The sequence below is a fragment of the Bacillus rossius genome, chromosome 7 (assembly GCF_032445375.1).
Source record: "Bacillus rossius redtenbacheri isolate Brsri chromosome 7, Brsri_v3, whole genome shotgun sequence".
In the NCBI taxonomy this organism is placed as follows: Eukaryota; Metazoa; Arthropoda; class Insecta; order Phasmatodea; family Bacillidae; genus Bacillus; species Bacillus rossius.
This window is the reverse complement of record NC_086335.1, coordinates 13,153,390-13,171,965: the sequence shown is the minus strand read 5'-3', so window position 1 is coordinate 13,171,965 and position 18,576 is coordinate 13,153,390. Positions and strand designations below refer to the sequence as shown.

Here is an 18,576-nt window from a genome sequence, read left to right as displayed (position 1 = left end):
TCTGAACCCTGTCACCAGACAGGCCATTATATACTACTGTTATGTGAAGTTTTAAAATAAATGTTATAAACTATAATTATAAATTGCAAGAAAATATTAAATTAATATATGAGATTCTGTTAAATCAACGTTTGAAATTTTTAATGATTATTATTTGGAATTTTGACGACACATAGGTATTTCGGATTTCAACAGAAAACAAAATCGTAATTCACCAAAGATTTAATTTTTATAATTTTAATTTTACTGTTTCTAATTTAAAACTTTGAAAACATATATATAGATATATAATTTTCTAAGTAATTAATTAAATAAAAATTAATTTAGTAAAAAGTGGGTACATGAAAATTTCCTTATTTTGCAAGATATTCGGAAAAAAAATTAATTTCACATTATCCATATAATGTTTAAAGAGCCCGATACGGATGATTGCAATGCGCTCACCCACGACGTCCAGGTAGCCGACCTGGCTCTTCATGGGGTCCGTGTTGATCTGGCACATGTACCAGCCGCGGTCGCGCTCGCGCACGTCGCGCACGTGCAGGTACCACGTGCGGTGGTCGCTGTGCGTCACGCCGATGCGGTGGTTCTTGGTGATCACGTGACCCGCGATCGTGAGGATCGTCTGCGTGTCCACGCGCAGCCAGGCCACCTGCAACACACGGCGGAGACTGTGGCCGTGAGCGCCGGGTTTTCTCGGAGTACAAACAACGAACTAGACGCGAAACAGTTTGTTTTTACGTAATGATTTGTATACACAATTTTAGATCTTAATGTAACGTCTAAAATTACATAAAAATTATTACATTTCGATTAAAAAATTAGATAAAATTATATTTATTGTTTTTTCATATAATTCCACTAACATTTTATTAATAAAAATTAAGAACTATTCACAGATCTTCATTTAAGCATAGGCCTACGTACTTTGTAAAGAGGCAAATGCATTGCATTGCATTCTTTGTTTAAAGTAGCATATAAATATAAAAAAAGAGAAAATAAATTTAGTATAAAAATATTGTATTTATGGTTCAAAGATACACTTACATGCAAAATGTTTATTTTTTCTGTCTTTTGATTACATTAACCTCATAAATTATATATTTTATTTGGTCTCATAGGCTTACATTTATACAAAGAGAATATTTTCATATTAGTGTATAAAAATTGTTTTAAATCTTAAAAATCTTATCTGTTTTACCATGAAAATACTTCACAATTAAAGAAAATTTATTTTTTAAACTATAAATGTTTCATTGAAAAAAAAGGGTCATTTATAATCGAGTAAAATTTAAAAACTAAATGGTTTTATATATAGCTACTTTGAAACAAAGTCACATAACGTATTTTTGGTGTTTACCTTTTACGTAAACAAAACTACTGTCATAATGTCCTTACGTAATATTATAAATATTTGTAATTTAACGCTAAAAATATTTCTCACTTTTAATGAGGCGTTTCAGACAGAAATGTCATCCTACAGAAAGAAAACCAGACCTAAAAAGGCCTTTTGTTTGCGTGTATAAAGATAATAACTTTATAACTATAATTACAACTATATAATGGCAAATTTAAAAACAAATTTTTCACAGCAGTAAATGCTAATTTTAAATTTAAGGAAATGCAAATTTACTTTCGGGATCATAAGCATTAAATTATATATTTTTATTTATATTTAAAAATAATTGATGTATACAAAATGATTTTTTTTTTTTGAGTCACGTACACGATTGTTTTAAACGAAACATGCAGTTATTAACATTCTAATACAACCACAAGCAATCACTCGCCTCTGTCTTTCCCAGCAAGACTGAAGAACTAAAACTGACGCGAACAAGCCACAATATAACGCCTTCCCCTTGAAAAATTACGATGATTAACACAAAAAAGCGCTGCAAAGTGTGACCCACTCGTTCCTTTTCCCTTCTAGCCATTAGTTCGCAGCGCCACGTAAACGTTGATGTTTCGCTGTAAGCAGGCCAGCGCGGTTGTGATAAAGGGAAGATGCGCAAGACCCAGACCAAAGGAGGATGGCGATACGTGTCTGTGGGAGAGATGAATGAAACGAATGCCGTTCGCGTCTAATTATTGCCACCTGCCTTAATTATCATTAGAGTCGCTGGAGGCTGTTTCAACAACATCTGAGACCTCGCTAATGGGATTTTTTTTTTCAAACGACCCTTATTTGTTTGCGGGCTTTTTCCGGCTTGTGGAAGGCGATGGACCAGACTTGAGAGTGAGGCAGACTGCGACAGGTTTGTTCCACTCGCGACGACTCTGGCTGGAGAACTGTGGACCTGTTGGTTTATTCAACTGAAGAAATAAACAAGTTAGCGGTGATTACATTTTTATTACATGATCTATTTATAGTGTTATTATATCTCAAAAATAAACAATCAATCAAGTAGCTCAGCTCCATGCACGCATCATATATCTATATTAATAATAAAATCATAAAAAAATAATATGCAGACTTGGGAGTTACAAAACTAATAAAAGAAATTGTTTTTTACAACTGACATAAGTATTTATGATATTTGTTTGTCCGATTTTCTGTTCCCGTTTCTCTTTTTTCAAGCATCACGCAAAAACAAAAACAAAAAAGTACATTGTAACCGCGTTTGCAGATAATTTTTATTGGAAACTATAATCCACGATTATTTATAATGGTGACGTTTTATTGCTCAAACGGTTAAGGAGTGGTGAATTTCGTTTTACTACAAATATAAATTCTCCAGAACTCATAAAGTTGGAGAAAAGATATTGAGTACGATAAAGACACAAAATAAAATTGGCACATTTATTTCTCTTTACGGAATTTAACTTTGATTGGAGATTAGAAGGAGAGTACACTTATATTACCAATAAATCATATCCGTAAGCTAATCAAGCTGGATGAAACAAATATTTTATGTTTATTAAACATATAAATAAATCTACCAATTGTTTTTAACCTTTTCTTAAATTTATAACTTTATCTCGTAATTATTACACATTAAAAATAAAAAAATTGGTTTGGTTTTAATATTTCTACCTCTTATAGCAAGACGGCGGAAAGTTGTGAGGTTGTTTTTATAAATTGCAAAAAAATAATGGCTTCTAATCCTTTTACATGGGAAATAGTTAATGTTATGCGTGGTAGATATATAATAAATTTATAAAAAAATATGTCAGTTTTGACTATTTTTCCAATTAGGTATAGAAATTCTAATGATTTTAATAAAAGGTGATAGCTTTATATTTCTGCAAAACTGAATACAATACAATATAAGTGTAGATGGGCTTGTAATTAAAATTTCAAACACTATTTGAGAGAAATATATAAGAAAATGACAACACGTAGAGTGAGTAGATTAATGTTCACATTATATTCGAAATTTCTAAAAATATTATGGTTTTTGGCATGGATTAAATTTTGCATACTCCTTACAATTTATTGCATGTAATAGTTTTTAAGAATGTTTGAAATTTATCAAATCTTTTCTTTAAAATAATGAACAAATACAACAGACCCTAAAAAAAAAAAAAAAATTGGAGTTAAGAAAAAAAAACTTTTCTATCCACGTTTATTACTAACTTTTAAATTTTTAACAATGTGACCAGTTGTATGAAATTATAAACCATATTTAAAAGAAAAAAACAACACTTCCATCTGTGTCGGATGGCACGAACTGAAGTTTACAAATCCAAAATGAAACATCACAGTGTTAACTGTTTAATGTTTTTAACAATATGGCAGCATTAAAAAATAATTCCTTGTCGAAAATCAGGTCCAAAGACGGGGTTTCAATATTTTTCAAGACTTTTCTGCTTTTATCGGAGCCGTTTCATTATATAGTTTAATCTTTCTTTCTTCAATTTGAATGATTCCATAGATGTCGTAGCTGCTTTGGCAGCGAATTCTACCACCGGGTGCGGAAACTACGTGTGATTTGCGTCAAGAAATGTAGTTTATAACCCTATTTTATTATATTTATTATGCTTGGTATAATTTTAGGAATTTTTACGTTATATTTCGTGTCTATATTTTGTATTATAAGTTTATTTGCAACATGAGTACATACCACTTCCCTTGTTACCGAGATTAGATGTTTTCCATCACTGGCGAGTACTGAAAGGCTCACTAACATTATTGTATTTTTTCCCTAATGAACTTGTGTCAACATTTTGAATTCAATGCACATTTTTGAAAAAAAAAATTTGTATGTAGCAAAAATGTTATAATATTTATTCAAAAAGGTTTTTAATTTTTGATTATGTTAAACCCTTTTATATGGAAAATTAAAACTGTTAAACAATCATAATTTGAAAAGATTTGTTGTATTATAACAAACGTTTAGTTCTAAAAAACTACATAGATTGTAATATATACACACCATTACTCCTCTGATGAAATCCTCATTCAAAGCAGCATTTATTCAGAGTGTTTGGAAATGGACCGACACATCTTTTTAAAGGGATTCGGGAGGTCATTGGCTATAGTTATTTTTCTTCGACCTCGTGTCCTAGATGTGACTGTAATGGAGATACGAATTTATCTAAATTTTGTTAACGATTAGCCAAAATATTGCATTTAATTCATAAATTTTTTGTAGTAGTAATATCACAAAATAAATGTTGTATCCTGCGATACATTATTTTAATAAATACAGCATTATTTGATACAATGTGTTTCAGGAAAAATACTTATGCGCTTTCAAAGCCAAAAAAAAATTTGTAAATGTAAGACAAACTTTCAACTTAGAAATTCATTACAAAATTTATATATTGTTTTCTAAATTTTAAGTTTTATTTAAAATTTGCTATTGCTTACATCATTTCCAACGGTATTCTTAATGAAATAGAAATCATCCATCATGTAGTTAAAATCAAAATTTAATTGTTTGCGAAGGCCGATCACTAGTAGGCTTACAATTGAACCGGGTTGAACGATGCGATGGTGTTAATGTAAGTAGGTAAAATGTTGTCACTTTCTTGTGAATACAATATGATCCTCGTCTTTGTCGATCATCGGGTTGGAAGTTCGTGACGTGACATGGGGCTCAGTTCTGAAACGCACACTGCGAGAAGGCGGTAGGCGTGAGTGTTGTCGTGTCTTCCACCTACGGGCCAAGTCGTAATGTTCTCTAACACTAACAAGCCACGGGCGCTCTCTACAACGAGAGCGTCATTTTACAAGCTCCCCAGTTGCGAGGTTATGAAAATAATTGACAGTACCTGCGATTTGAGTAGTTCATTCACGGGGCCATTTATTGTAGCCTCGTGCTTGGGTGCCTGGAAATTAAAAATATGTTGTCGTGAGCGTCTAGGTGTGGTCGAACTCCCGCCTGTGGCTTGTTAGTATTTGAGAACACCACAATGAAGCCCACAGACGGGAGAACCCGTCATCGCTACCGCCGAACCGAAGTCGTCAACATGGCGGACCCACGTGTTACAGCATAAACACACATATATATATATACATATATAGACAAAACATTCTCAAATACAAATGGTAAACTTAAATATCATAGAAAATAGTTATCGCAACTGAAATAATACTTTATAAATCTGGCATTACTACATGGACACAATCTGTATTCCCTTTCTCTTGTAATATTGATAGTGTATTGGGAAAATGAGCGCCTCCGAATAGAATGAATTTTTTTTTATTAATTCAAATCCCATCAACAAAAAAAAACAACTAAATATTACACTAAAACAATTGTTCTTTTAAGCAAAAAAGATTTATTAATTTTTTTTCGGTATCAAATTGCCATAATTCACTTTTAATACATAACTGTGTTTGTTCAGTTATTTCATACTACGTAGCTTTTCTTTTTTACTTATAGTTAAAGTGTATAGAATCAGTGGAATAGCCTTGAACCAAAAGTTAATTATAATTGAACGAACCTACATTTGTAAATAAATAAGTTTTTGTAAATTATTTATGGATAAACGAATTATTTATATTTATTGCACCCCTGTTTAAATAAAAGCACGCTGGTTTTATTTCACTACGAATTTAAGAATTATGGGCATTAATGTTACTTTAAAATATGTACTTCTTCCTTTGTCACAATTATTTTATTTTACAATTTTTTACACAAGTTTAATAATTTTAATTGTTAATCAAGTTGAAAAATCGGTAGAATTTTAATTCGTAAAGTTAAATGAGGATATTATTGCTGTGAATTATTTCGATGAAATTAATAATTGCATGTAGTTTTTTTTCTTTCATGAAAAACCTTAATTAAAACAGACCCCTTTTCAATTATATTAATTTTTACTTAATATAACTGTATTTTCACAATAGCATAGCCGTATAATTCAATTTTCAATAAGTTAAACATTGCACAGATATTTTTATATATATAGGTAGTATATAAAGACACATTTTTTGCATTTTAGGAAAATTAGGTATATAAGAAAAAATAACAAATATCCATTTCCCGGGTTAGTTTATTTTAGATTTCAATGCTGAAATGTTGGTGTCCTTACCGTATTTAGTCAGATTAAAGCGATATTTTTATTTCTTCTCATATATGTGGCTGCTATGGCCGGCAACTATGGAGGCTATTTTTCTGTTGGCACATTAAGTATCGTGTGTGTAAAGAACCAAATTCATTCTTATCTACTGATATACAAACGGTCAAGCTTACTTTTATACCTATGGGGATTAGATGATATGAAAACAATTAACATCACGTAAGGCGGGCTTAATCGCAACCTAAAGTGTATCTGCTGGTCGGTATGTCACGAAATTTATATAAAAGAAAATATATTTTTGATTTAATGCAGTTTTTTTCGATTGCGGTATCTAAAGCTAGACTACCATTTAAATATGATCGAGCATATTTTGTTAAGTTACTCTATTATAGGGACATGGTGAATAACGGAATTTAATAATACATATAAAAATAATTGTAGATGTTTTATTTTAAACAACTTTTATATTCCTTTTTTATGAAAATTAATTTGCAAAAAAATATTTGAATAATTTTTTTTAATTGGAATTTTGTTAAGTGGTAGGATTATGTTTTTGTATTTATAAATATTTACTTTAGATTAAAACATTTAAAAAAAAAATTCTAATTTATTGTGTTTGTATGGTTTTAAAATTTGAGCTTGTTGTAAATTATTGATAGAGAAAATTCTTGGAAGTATTTATATATTGTTTAAAATATTGAACGGTTTGTCAGAACGATAGAGAAGCATTCTTTAACAATTAACTTCGTTTCGTAATCTATTCTTAATTTCGGTATTTTATTTGTTCCTCTACATCGTGCAACTAATGCCACGCATTATAAATAGTTTATGAAACAACCAAACAAAAGAGAACTATTCAAGGAAAATAAACATTTTTTTAAGTACGGTGAAGGTTAAAAAATCATGAATTATACTTGCACTATTGGTAGCACTGCAGCTACTATTGTTGCGTTTCATAAAAGCCACGAACACCTTTGCAAGAGGTACAGGTTTACATTACGTGGCTCATTTAGAGGAAAAAGGTCGTTGTCGAAATGGTTTTGAGCTAACCACAAACTTAATAAGTTATATTAACGTAATTTTTAAATACGTTATATGAAAATATTTTGAGGCATGACATTTAAATGTTATAGTTTTCAAAGAAAACACAAGTCTCTTAGTTGCACAAAAAATATAACTTCCTAAATTTCATATTATTTCAGGAATTTTACATTATATTATATTATTGCGTTTATCCGTGAAAAACATTTAAATTTAAAAGTTTTAAGTTATTTGATAAAAATAACAATAGCGTTCATTTGAACTTGGCTTTTTTGCAAAATTTTTATTTTAAAGTCAGCGGACATTAAGGTTTTTAAAAATTAAATAATTAAATATATGTATAAATGTTAGTTCCAAGTATTGAGTAAAAATAAAAGAGTTTAATTTTTATTTTTTATTGTAAATAAATTTCTAAGATTGTGGCAACTTTAAATTTATAAATTTTGTTATGTATGACAGAAACTAAGTATTCGGTGTTTGTTCATAACATAGTTTTAACACAAAACATCTCTAGGCACACCTTCTTGATCCAAAATAACGCCGAAGCACGCACGACAAGGGACAGGGTCGTATGTGTTGTGCTCCAAGTTGTGACTTTTCTTTAACAGGCAAGAGATAAATCGTGTTTTTTCCAATGCCATTTATTTATATTTTTAATGTTTCCTTATATTTTTTAAAATTTTATGAATTTTTGAATTGAAATATATATATTTATTTCATAATCTACCGCAATTATTTCATAAAGCTAATAAATACATTAATTATTTTATCAAGTAAACAAATATTAGTTTATAATGAAAATTGTTATCGTTGAAACATAAATAAAACATGATACGATATATAAAATAAGAATATATAATTGATGAAAAAATTATATGGTATGCGTTGTAAAATTGCAATTGTTAGTGCAAAATAAACTTTTATTTATTTCAGACTAGAACATTTTTCCATTAATTTTCTTATAAGGTATCTGATGTAAAATTATACATGTTAATAAAATCCATAGCACGAAACGTATTATAATGTTTTAACTAATACAGTCATTTAAATACGTTAAATATTTAAATATTTCCTACAATGCTCCAATTGTGCAATCCTATAAATGCATAATATAATAATTATTCTACGTAAGCTTAAAAGGAATATGCGTTTACCCAAGAAAAAATATTTAATATCTTGTTTAAATTACTGTATAGTCTACACATTCCCGAAATTGGTAACGTAGAAATTGAATTTCAAAATTAAATACCAATATTTTCTTTTCGAAGAGACTGCAATTCTTCAATATTAAACAAGTTTTCAGGCATTATTATGTAATAAAAATATACAAAAGAAGTAATTTCATGTCTCGTATTCACTGCTGAGTGTTATGCGTGGACAAAATGGCAAATTAAAAAGTAATTTGAAATTTGTACTGCGATTTAACCTTGAATGGTTAGCTTCGAATCACAGCTTGTACTTTTCAATATCAATCACCGAGGTCTTTTGAAATATTGTCGATTTCATAAACGCGAAAGCTTTGCCTCCCCAGCGGGAAGCATTTCTGGGCTAAATCATTATTGATTGCTAATCAGTGTTGCATTGTAATCGTCTCATTTTCCCCATTTTTATCCCTCTGTCGCCATGCAGTCTCTCTCTCTCTCTCTCTCTCTCTCTCTCTCTCTCTCTCTCTCCCATCTTCCTGTCCGGCCGTGGTGTGTCATGTAGCGCACTCCGTTGGCGCGAGGCATGAATTGCGCTATTAATAACTTTTCAAGCGTTTTAATCGGGACGCGTTGCAACAAATAATTGGGGAATTCGCAGTGGTGTGGCGTGTGCCGGGAGAGCAGAGCCCGGAGGAAGGGAGGAAACATTTAGACCCAGAGTAATGTGCGCGCTTGTCGATGCTCGTCCAACCCCCTCCCCCTCCCCGCCCGGCCCGGGCAACAGCCCATCAGCCGGCAACAAAGAGGGGCGCTGGTCGAACAAGGGTTGATTTGCAGTCGCGAATGGACGTCCCGCCGACAGCAAGGGCCAGATTGGGACAGGTGCTGCAATCCACACTTTTTGATGAGGGGGGGGGGGGGGGGGGAGGGGAAGCATTCATTTACACACGAGTCAATAATCACGTAACTGGGTTCGCCGGCCATCGAAATTACTTTGCCCGGCAAATGGCTGCTGTCGGAACCAATAACCTAAACCTACTTCAATATCCAGACTATTTTCTTCCGGATAAAAAGCCTTATAAGCAAGCAAATGTGAGAAATTACTCGCACCATATTTTGCGTATTATTTCGCATAGGCCATGTTAACAAGAAGTAAATACCAATAAATAAATAAAAATTCCTATAAAAAATTTCCATGTTTATATGGCAAACGCTTAAATTCATTTGAAAAGATTAAAAAAGTTAAATATTGTGGTTTGTTAAGTGTGGGAAAAAATATAAATAATAATATTAAAAACAACAATTTTTTAATATATTTAATATTTTAAAACCTATAAAATGTATTAATGAATAAATATTTTTTATCACTTTTTAATTTGGTAAATCGAATAACTTAACATGTGCTCAGTCATTCAAATAGTTAATGTTACACAAATGTTTTATCCAGTTAGTACTTATACTACCTACAAACTAATAAGGGAGAAGATTTTATTTTAATTTCAATGGAATTTTGTGAACTTATATTATTTGAAATGATTATTGTTGAAAGAGTTTTTATAGAAATTCAAATTCAAACCATTAAATACTTTTTTTTCTTTACAGAAAATTCTTAAAGTATTATGCTGTGCACACAATATTACCTTCAGAAGAGTTCACTTCACTATTGTACAGTATACAGTACACTCCCGATTATCCGCGAAATTAAGTGGCAGGGCCACCGCGGATAGTGAAAATCGCGGATAATCTGCAAAAGAGCCGAAGATGGGAAACAAAAAAGGAAACATTAATTTCTACTTAAAAATATAAACATTTATGTACAGTAAAAGTTTTAATTAACAGTAAAAAAATTTAAATGATGCTAAAATTTTAGTATTTTACTGAATAATTAACATACACTACATTTCAGTAATGTAAACATAAAAGTGCTCAACAATACGACTAGAAAAAAAGTGCGACAGAGAAAAAAATATCGACGCATACCAGCCTACTGCGTGAGTTCCGAGAAGGCCTGTGGCGTTTTACTGTAAACTGCACACAATTCACTCGTCAGTACAGTTCAAATTTGCTCACTTGTAATAAAATACAGATTTAAATATGTACTATATTTTTCGTAGCACGCGCGGATAATCCGCACCGTGGATCACCCGCCCGCAGATAATAGGGAGTTTACTGTACTTAAATTTGTGGTAGCAAATAATTAAAAATAAACCCCTTTTCGCCACAGTCTACAGGTATAGGTAGATTTCGAAGTACCTTTATTGTTGAAAATATTTTGGAAACTTTATAAACTTCTGGTAAGTCTTAAGAACTTAATGTACATAACATACTTAAGTTCTCCAATATTTTCTCATTTCCCATGCAGCAAAAATATTATTAACGTTTTGAACTCTATGCATCGAGCATTGAATAACTTAAAACGAAGTTCATATCACGCCAACATATATGCTTATTAATTTTTTTTTCTCTTCAAATTCTATTTTTTTATCACATGCACTAATAACGTGTTCGTATAAAAATTTGCGTTGCACAAATTTATATGATAATATTAAGATGGTTTTAAATATTCAAACAAATTCAATACTTATGACATTTATAATTTTTTTTTTCATTTTAATCCCTGCGTTTACGGTAATGATTCATTTTATAAAAATTCTTTAAGCCAATGTTTTAAAAAAGGTTGAGGATTCATACAATAAATTAAAACAGATTTTATAGTATATATTTAAACAAGAGATTTTTTTTTTACTTTCAACCGTTGTTAATTATAGCATTTGTAGTAACGGTTAGTAATAAAAAAATTCATTTTAAAACTAGTTTTATACAATATTTATAAATTTAAATTACAATAAGAAAGGATTCGATAGTGTACATGGTAGAGAAGTTTTATTTATTTTCATATTCTTGCATTCGGTTTTTTCAACCCCTTGCAATAATAGTTTGGATTCCCAAAAAATGTTTCAGAGAAATGTTTAAGATAAAAATTATAACATTTACAAAAAAATTTAACGGATTTGATGATGAGCCTACAACAAGAATTATGGATCTCATTTGATAATTTAACATATATTTATCCACAGATTGCAATAGTTAAATCTATCAGAAATTGTTTCACACAAAATTAAGATAGGAAAATAGGGTATAAAAACAATTTTAAAGAATTCAATAGTTTGCCTACTAAGGCACATTTTTTTCCCATTTTGTCATTCAACCCCTCTTTATTCCATCCCTTGCAGTAATGGTAGGTCGTATGAATATATTTTCAGAAAAATAATGTAGATAATTATTTATATACCTATTAACATAAAAACAGAATGAATTTAATAACGTATAAAGAATGGAAATTTTACTTTTTTAAATAAACTGTTTTTTTTTCAACCACTACAGAAATAGGACACCTTATCAAAAAGTAATTTCATACAAAATTTGTGATAAAATTATAGAATTTAAACAATTTTATCGTACGTGTTTCAGGTAAAATAACGAAGTAATTAAGAATATTTTTTTTTTGCATTTTAACCCAATTAAGCCATCCTTTACAGAAAATATTGGTTTTATAAAATAAAATAAAAAGAAAATTGGTAATTATACAAAAATTATAATATTATAGAGGTATTTGAGAAGCCCTCAATAGAAATGAATTTTATGTTTATTATTTTACTTCTTACCTCTATGACTTTGTCTTAGTCCTGTTATGAATTATATTTACCAGTATTGTATCTCTATGGTCAGGTCAATTTGGTTTTACTCTTTAAGTATTTTCATGTTTTATCTAAGTAATAATTTTATGAAATGTCTTTGCAAACATTTGTTAAACGGCGACGAATAGGAAATGAGCTTACACCTTTTAATATTGTTTTTGGGTCATTACTGAGGAAAGAGTATATGTGATTGGACGCTCGACTGCGCATATATTTTATTTAAAGAATTTAGTATTTCCAGTGTGATTTCGGAGAGTGTTCAATAGAGAAAGCTTTGACTGTTTGAAACAAATTGGAACTGGAGTTTCTGTTCTACTATCATGGGAGAAGGATTAGAGAGAAAGAGCTCCGTGATTTAGTCATAAATGAATGTAAGAATATCACGTAAAACATTGGTACGACGACTGAATAGCTAGAATCTACGTGAAATTGATGATTTTATAATAAATACCGGAACTACACAATGAAGAAGAGGTAGTTACCGATGTTCGAAGCTCTACTAAAGAATCGACGACGACGATAAGTTTTGACTAACAGCATAAATAGAACTGGATCAACGACGAATTAAGAAGAAAAGAAGAAAAGGAATATCAATCTTCGAGATGGAAGGAGTTCGACAGCGGTAGACGGCATCGTAGACGGTGTACCGGAGGACATCATCCTTCTAGACGACTCCAGGTGACCGACGCCAGTCCTGCTGGAGTACCAGCAGCACGAGAGGAGGTGCATCGAGACGGAGACCCAACCAGCGACATCGGAGGAGAGTGAGATCTAACCAGCAACATCGGAGGAGAGACAGGGGTTCGGAGAGGTTTTCCACAGCCTCTTGGTATTGTAACGACGCGACGAGGTTTGTTTGCCCCATCCCCGAATTAACAAGAACAGCGAGAAGTTACCTGTCCTATTTTAATGGCAAGATATCTTAAACTATGATGTTTACGATCAAGACCTAATTTGAAACTCGCAAAAACAACTTAATACTACTTAACTACGTAAAGACTTGTAGCTTGTACATACTGGACCTGGTTAACTGACATTGATCAGTAATATGTACGATATCAAAGTTAAAATCTGTTAAAGTCATTAATTGTCTTGAATGTTTAAAGAATAGCCCCAGGTCCAGAAGTCTTGAGACAGTTTGATCTACCGAAAGAGACTGAGCTAGTAAAAACAAAGAAAAGACTAATTTGCCAGTTAAAATGTGTTTTAATAATATTTAAAATATTGACTGATAACCAAACTATTATTCAGTGATACAATTACGTAAAACGTAATTAGTTCTGAAAGACATTTAAGTATAACGGATATTGAAATTTTGTTTAATGAAAAACCTATTTAAACATGAATAATTGTCTCAAAGGTATTTGTATGTTGCTTGCTAATCATTGACTCTGTCACTTTTCATGTTACAGTTGGATATGTTGCAAAAGAGTATTGTCACCCATACAACCATGATTTTGACCCTAGTAAAAAGTTAAATTTTCATTATATTTTATTTTTCCGATTGATAACCATACTTACATATCATGTGTATGTTAAACCAGATAGACAGAAATATTTAGCTTGGATTGTCTTGAAAGAATAATTAGTTTTTATTACACTGAGATCAGCAGTCATAGAGAAGTTAATGCTTTTAAACACACTACTTATATTTGTTGATTTTAAGGTCAGAATACTTACACCAAAGAGAAGGAGACATACTGCTAAGGAATTATACGACATTTTATTGTTTGGTATTCACACTGAGTCAAACTACACCAGTACATACAACTTGAGAATAATTTATTTTCACTATCAACATAACAAGACATATTTTAGTTAATATTCTGTAGAGGTTAGTAGTTGTGCTACATACACAATCACAGCACTAGTACTTTATAGAGTTTTCACGGCGCCCAACTAGACCACATTTTACATTATAGATATTGGCATTTTAGGAAATATACTCCATAGAGTAATTCTGAAAATACTTATAGAATTTTTGATCACCCAACGGTGGCACACCCTTTTGAAATTTTGGTCGCTCATCCTTGGAGCTGTCTGAAAAATAACAGAAGAAAAGGGAAAATTCTGAAAACACTTCAGAATTTTTGGCGCACAACGTGTAAGCCAACGTTAGGGACTATTTTATGATCTTTTTTTGAACAACTCAAGACACTTTGAAAAATACAGACAGTAATTTTATTTTGTCAAGATGACAGACACAGGTAGGAAGTCATATTTTTTGAGAGGTAGCAATGACACTTCTGACTCTAGTCCTGAACGAGAACCTAGAGAAGTAGTACCAGAACAGCACATCGAGACTACTGGTATGGAGTCACAGCAGGAAATGGAGTTGGGTCATTCGCCGCCGACACCAACTGTTACCCTAGATGCACTGTTCCAGTTCATGAATAAGGAGAAATTAGAACGGGAGCGTAAAGAACAGGAGGAGAAACTAGAACGGGAGCGTAAAGAACAGGAGGAGAAACTAGAACGGGAACGGGAGAAACAAGAACGGGAGCGTATAGAACAGGAGGAGAAGTTAGAAAGGGAACAAAAGGAGCGAGAAAACGCCGAAAGACTAGACAATTTAGTGCAAGTCTTAAATAACACTTTAGGCAGGATTGCAGATGAAACAGCAGAAATCAGGCATGACTTAACTGAAACACAGCACGAGATGCAACAGAAGTTTTCCAGTGTACACACTCGTATTGAAGGTGTAGAAATATTCAGTAAACGCACTGACGATAAAGTAGTACACTTAAGCGAGCGTCTAACAGGAAGGTTAGATATGGTAGAGGCGAAAATAGGGGAAATAGAAAGAGAATCCAGACACATCGCAACATTCTCGCCCCAACTAACGACTCACCACACTAGCGAATGTAATACCGACAAGGAAGACACGCCGGTAAACAAATCGATAATGATAGAAGCCGAGCGAAATCCCGCGAATATTAGTACTGCAATTATGTCAGCAGATCCGGTACTTACACTACACCACCCTTCTAAGAAATGGTTGGATGACGTTCCAACATATTCAGGGAAAAGTAATGAAAACCCTCGAAGATTCTTAAATCAGTTTGGAGAATATTGCCACACATTTAAGTTAACAGACGCAGAAAAATTGAAATGCGTTAGCCACTGCTTGAAAAACACGGCATATTATTGGTGGGAGTTGGCGAAAGATTCGGTACACGCATACGAATCGTTTCAGAAAGCTTTCATATCCCAATTTTGGAATACTCGTATCCAAAGCAATTTGCGAATACAGTTGCATTCTGAAAAGTTCGAAAATCGTAAATTTCAAAATTTAGAGGCGCATATCAGCGATATGTACGAGAGAACTCGTTATCTTGATTGCCGTATGGAAGACGAAGAGTTTATTGCCATGATAATTTCGCAATTACCACTCAATTATCAATTACAACTTAGTGGACGGCAATACAGTAATATTGTAGATTTCAAGGAACAACTGTTAACGTATGAACGACTCGTTAAGCTCGATAAAACGGTAACGCACAAAGAAACTAACGAGCGCAAGAACACGAACCAACAGACACCGTTATACAATAACTGGCGTAACCGAAATGAAGGGCAGAACAGCGGACACAAACAACCTCAAATTCACCCACTGAACGTTGAAAACTGCGGAAGTAATTGGTATCACAATAGATATCGAGGTCAGCGATATGGTAACGGATTTTATAAACCACAGTACTATCGTCGTAGAAACGAGAAGCGACAAGACAGACGCGAAAATGAATCACAGTGGGAGAATAAACGTCAGGAGGGGACAGTTAATTTCAGAGAGAATTCAGGCGAAAATCGAACAACGAAAGAACGATCGGCAAATTACAATAATCATTCCGGAGGTCAGTACAGCATAAATGCACAAACGTTTGTACCGTCTGAAAAAGGGAACAGCTTTAGCACCACCATTCACGACGCGCGACAAGGAGAAAGAAATTCATATTCTATAGCGCCAAGTCACGAGCAAAGCAACACGGAATGGCCGCGCATGCAATCTAGCAGAAGCTCAGATACAAACCAAGGAGGTAATAACACATTTTTGATTTCACCGAATGCAAATAATGGATTTGCTAATTTGTCACAAGAGCAAATTAGAGGATTTAAGGACAGTGCGGTAAACTAATTAGGGATGGCGAAAACCAGCTCCGCACGTCAGTCCCTAATTGTAAGTTAGACGGGGCTAGTATAAAATTGGATCCCGACGCAAATGACAAGAATAATTGTCGAAGCATACACACCATTATGTTCAAAGAAAACGAGCGTGAATTTTTACTCAGCGAGCCCACAGAAACCGAAGTTCAAGCGAAACAAGCACTATGTCCGGAGATATCGTTAACTTTAAACGGAGTTAAAGTGCCTGTACTATTAGACAGCGGCGCAGAGATATCCTGCATCAGCGAAGACTGCGTAGCCATGATAGAGAGCACCGGAATATCATTACCGAGAATGCCAGTACCGAGTTTAAAGATTCTAGGAGTTACATCAAGGGCTAGTCCCATCATTAATCGTCAGACCTTATTGGAAGTAGAAGGGTTAGGTAGCACCAAGTACATTAATGTATTAATCGTAAAAGGATTGGCCAAACCAGTAATTTTCGGGGTAGACTTTCTAACTAGCCATAAAATAATTTTGAATTTTGCAAGTTGGATGGTAACTGCTATGGATGACACAGAAAATACGAAAACTACTGAAAATTGGGAAGTTTCGGAAAAATGCATTTTGAATAATACTGTACACAGTTCTACCAGTGTTACTCCATATGAAGCGTTAACAGGAAAAATATCATTGATAATACCGTCATCGTTACTACCGAGACATCACGATGAAGCTCTGGCCGCAGAAGATAAAGAATTAGTCGAGATACAGAAGGAAACTGAAGAGTTGGTCGCAGCCAAGTTGACATCCACGGCGGATCTTCGGAGAAAATACCAGAAAGATTCCAGCAAGATGAGTTTTAATTGTGGAGATTTAGTACTCAAGAGAACGAATCCAGTAAGCCAATTTTGGAAGTACGTTACTAAGAAGCTATTTCTACTCTTCGATGGACCATATATGATCACGAAGATTATTAGAAGTAACTGTTACGAACTGTCTGACATTAAAACGAAACAAGTAATAGGACACTATAATATAACGCAGTTGAGGAAATATTACACTCCTGTAGAATAGTATACACTGTTACACATATGTCCGTTTGAAGACATATATCGGTGACAATACTCTATGTTTGCAAGTAAGTATGTAAATAAGGTCAATAATATGAAATGTAAATTTTCTGCAAATAATTAGAATATAGATGAGATGTTTGTATGATGAGAAATGGTCCTAAGACTTATATCAAAGTATAGTTCGTTAGTCACATTTCTGAAGGGGACTATTCTATAGAGGTATTTGAGAAGCCCTCAATAGAAATGAATTTTATGTTTATTATTTTACTTCTTACCTCTATGACTTTGTCTTAGTCCTGTTATGAATTATATTTACCAGTATTGTATCTCTATGGTCAGGTCAATTTGGTTTTACTCTTTAAGTATTTTCATGTTTTATCTAAGTAATAATTTTATGAAATGTCTTTGCAAACATTTGTTAAACGGCGACGAATAGGAAATGAGCTTACACCTTTTAATATTGTTTTTGGGTCATTACTGAGGAAAGAGTATATGTGATTGGACGCTCGACTGCGCATATATTTTATTTAAAGAATTTAGTATTTCCAGTGTGATTTCGGAGAGTGTTCAATAGAGAAAGCTTTGACTGTTTGAAACAAATTGGAACTGGAGTTTCTGTTCTACTATCATGGGAGAAGGATTAGAGAGAAAGAGCTCCGTGATTTAGTCATAAATGAATGTAAGAATATCACGTAAAACATTGGTACGACGACTGAATAGCTAGAATCTACGTGAAATTGATGATTTTATAATAAATACCGGAACTACACAATGAAGAAGAGGTAGTTACCGATGTTCGAAGCTCTACTAAAGAATCGACGACGACGATAAGTTTTGACTAACAGCATAAATAGAACTGGATCAACGACGAATTAAGAAGAAAAGAAGAAAAGGAATATCAATCTTCGAGATGGAAGGAGTTCGACAGCGGTAGACGGCATCGTAGACGGTGTACCGGAGGACATCATCCTTCTAGACGACTCCAGGTGACCGACGCCAGTCCTGCTGGAGTACCAGCAGCACGAGAGGAGGTGCATCGAGACG

At 32.9% G+C, this 18,576-nt stretch overlaps 1 protein-coding gene across 1 annotated transcript in view; it reads right to left on the bottom strand.

Annotated features, from left to right (window-relative positions):
- Positions 1 to 18,576, bottom strand: part of LOC134533678 (protein CEPU-1-like) — a 381,962-nt gene that overhangs the window by 249,477 nt on the left and 113,909 nt on the right. Inside the window, exon 2 of the mRNA XM_063371224.1 lies at positions 445 to 652. Within this exon, the coding sequence (XP_063227294.1) occupies positions 445 to 502 (58 nt within the window). The 5' untranslated portion in view covers positions 503 to 652. The remainder of the gene's footprint in view (positions 1 to 444; positions 653 to 18,576) is intronic.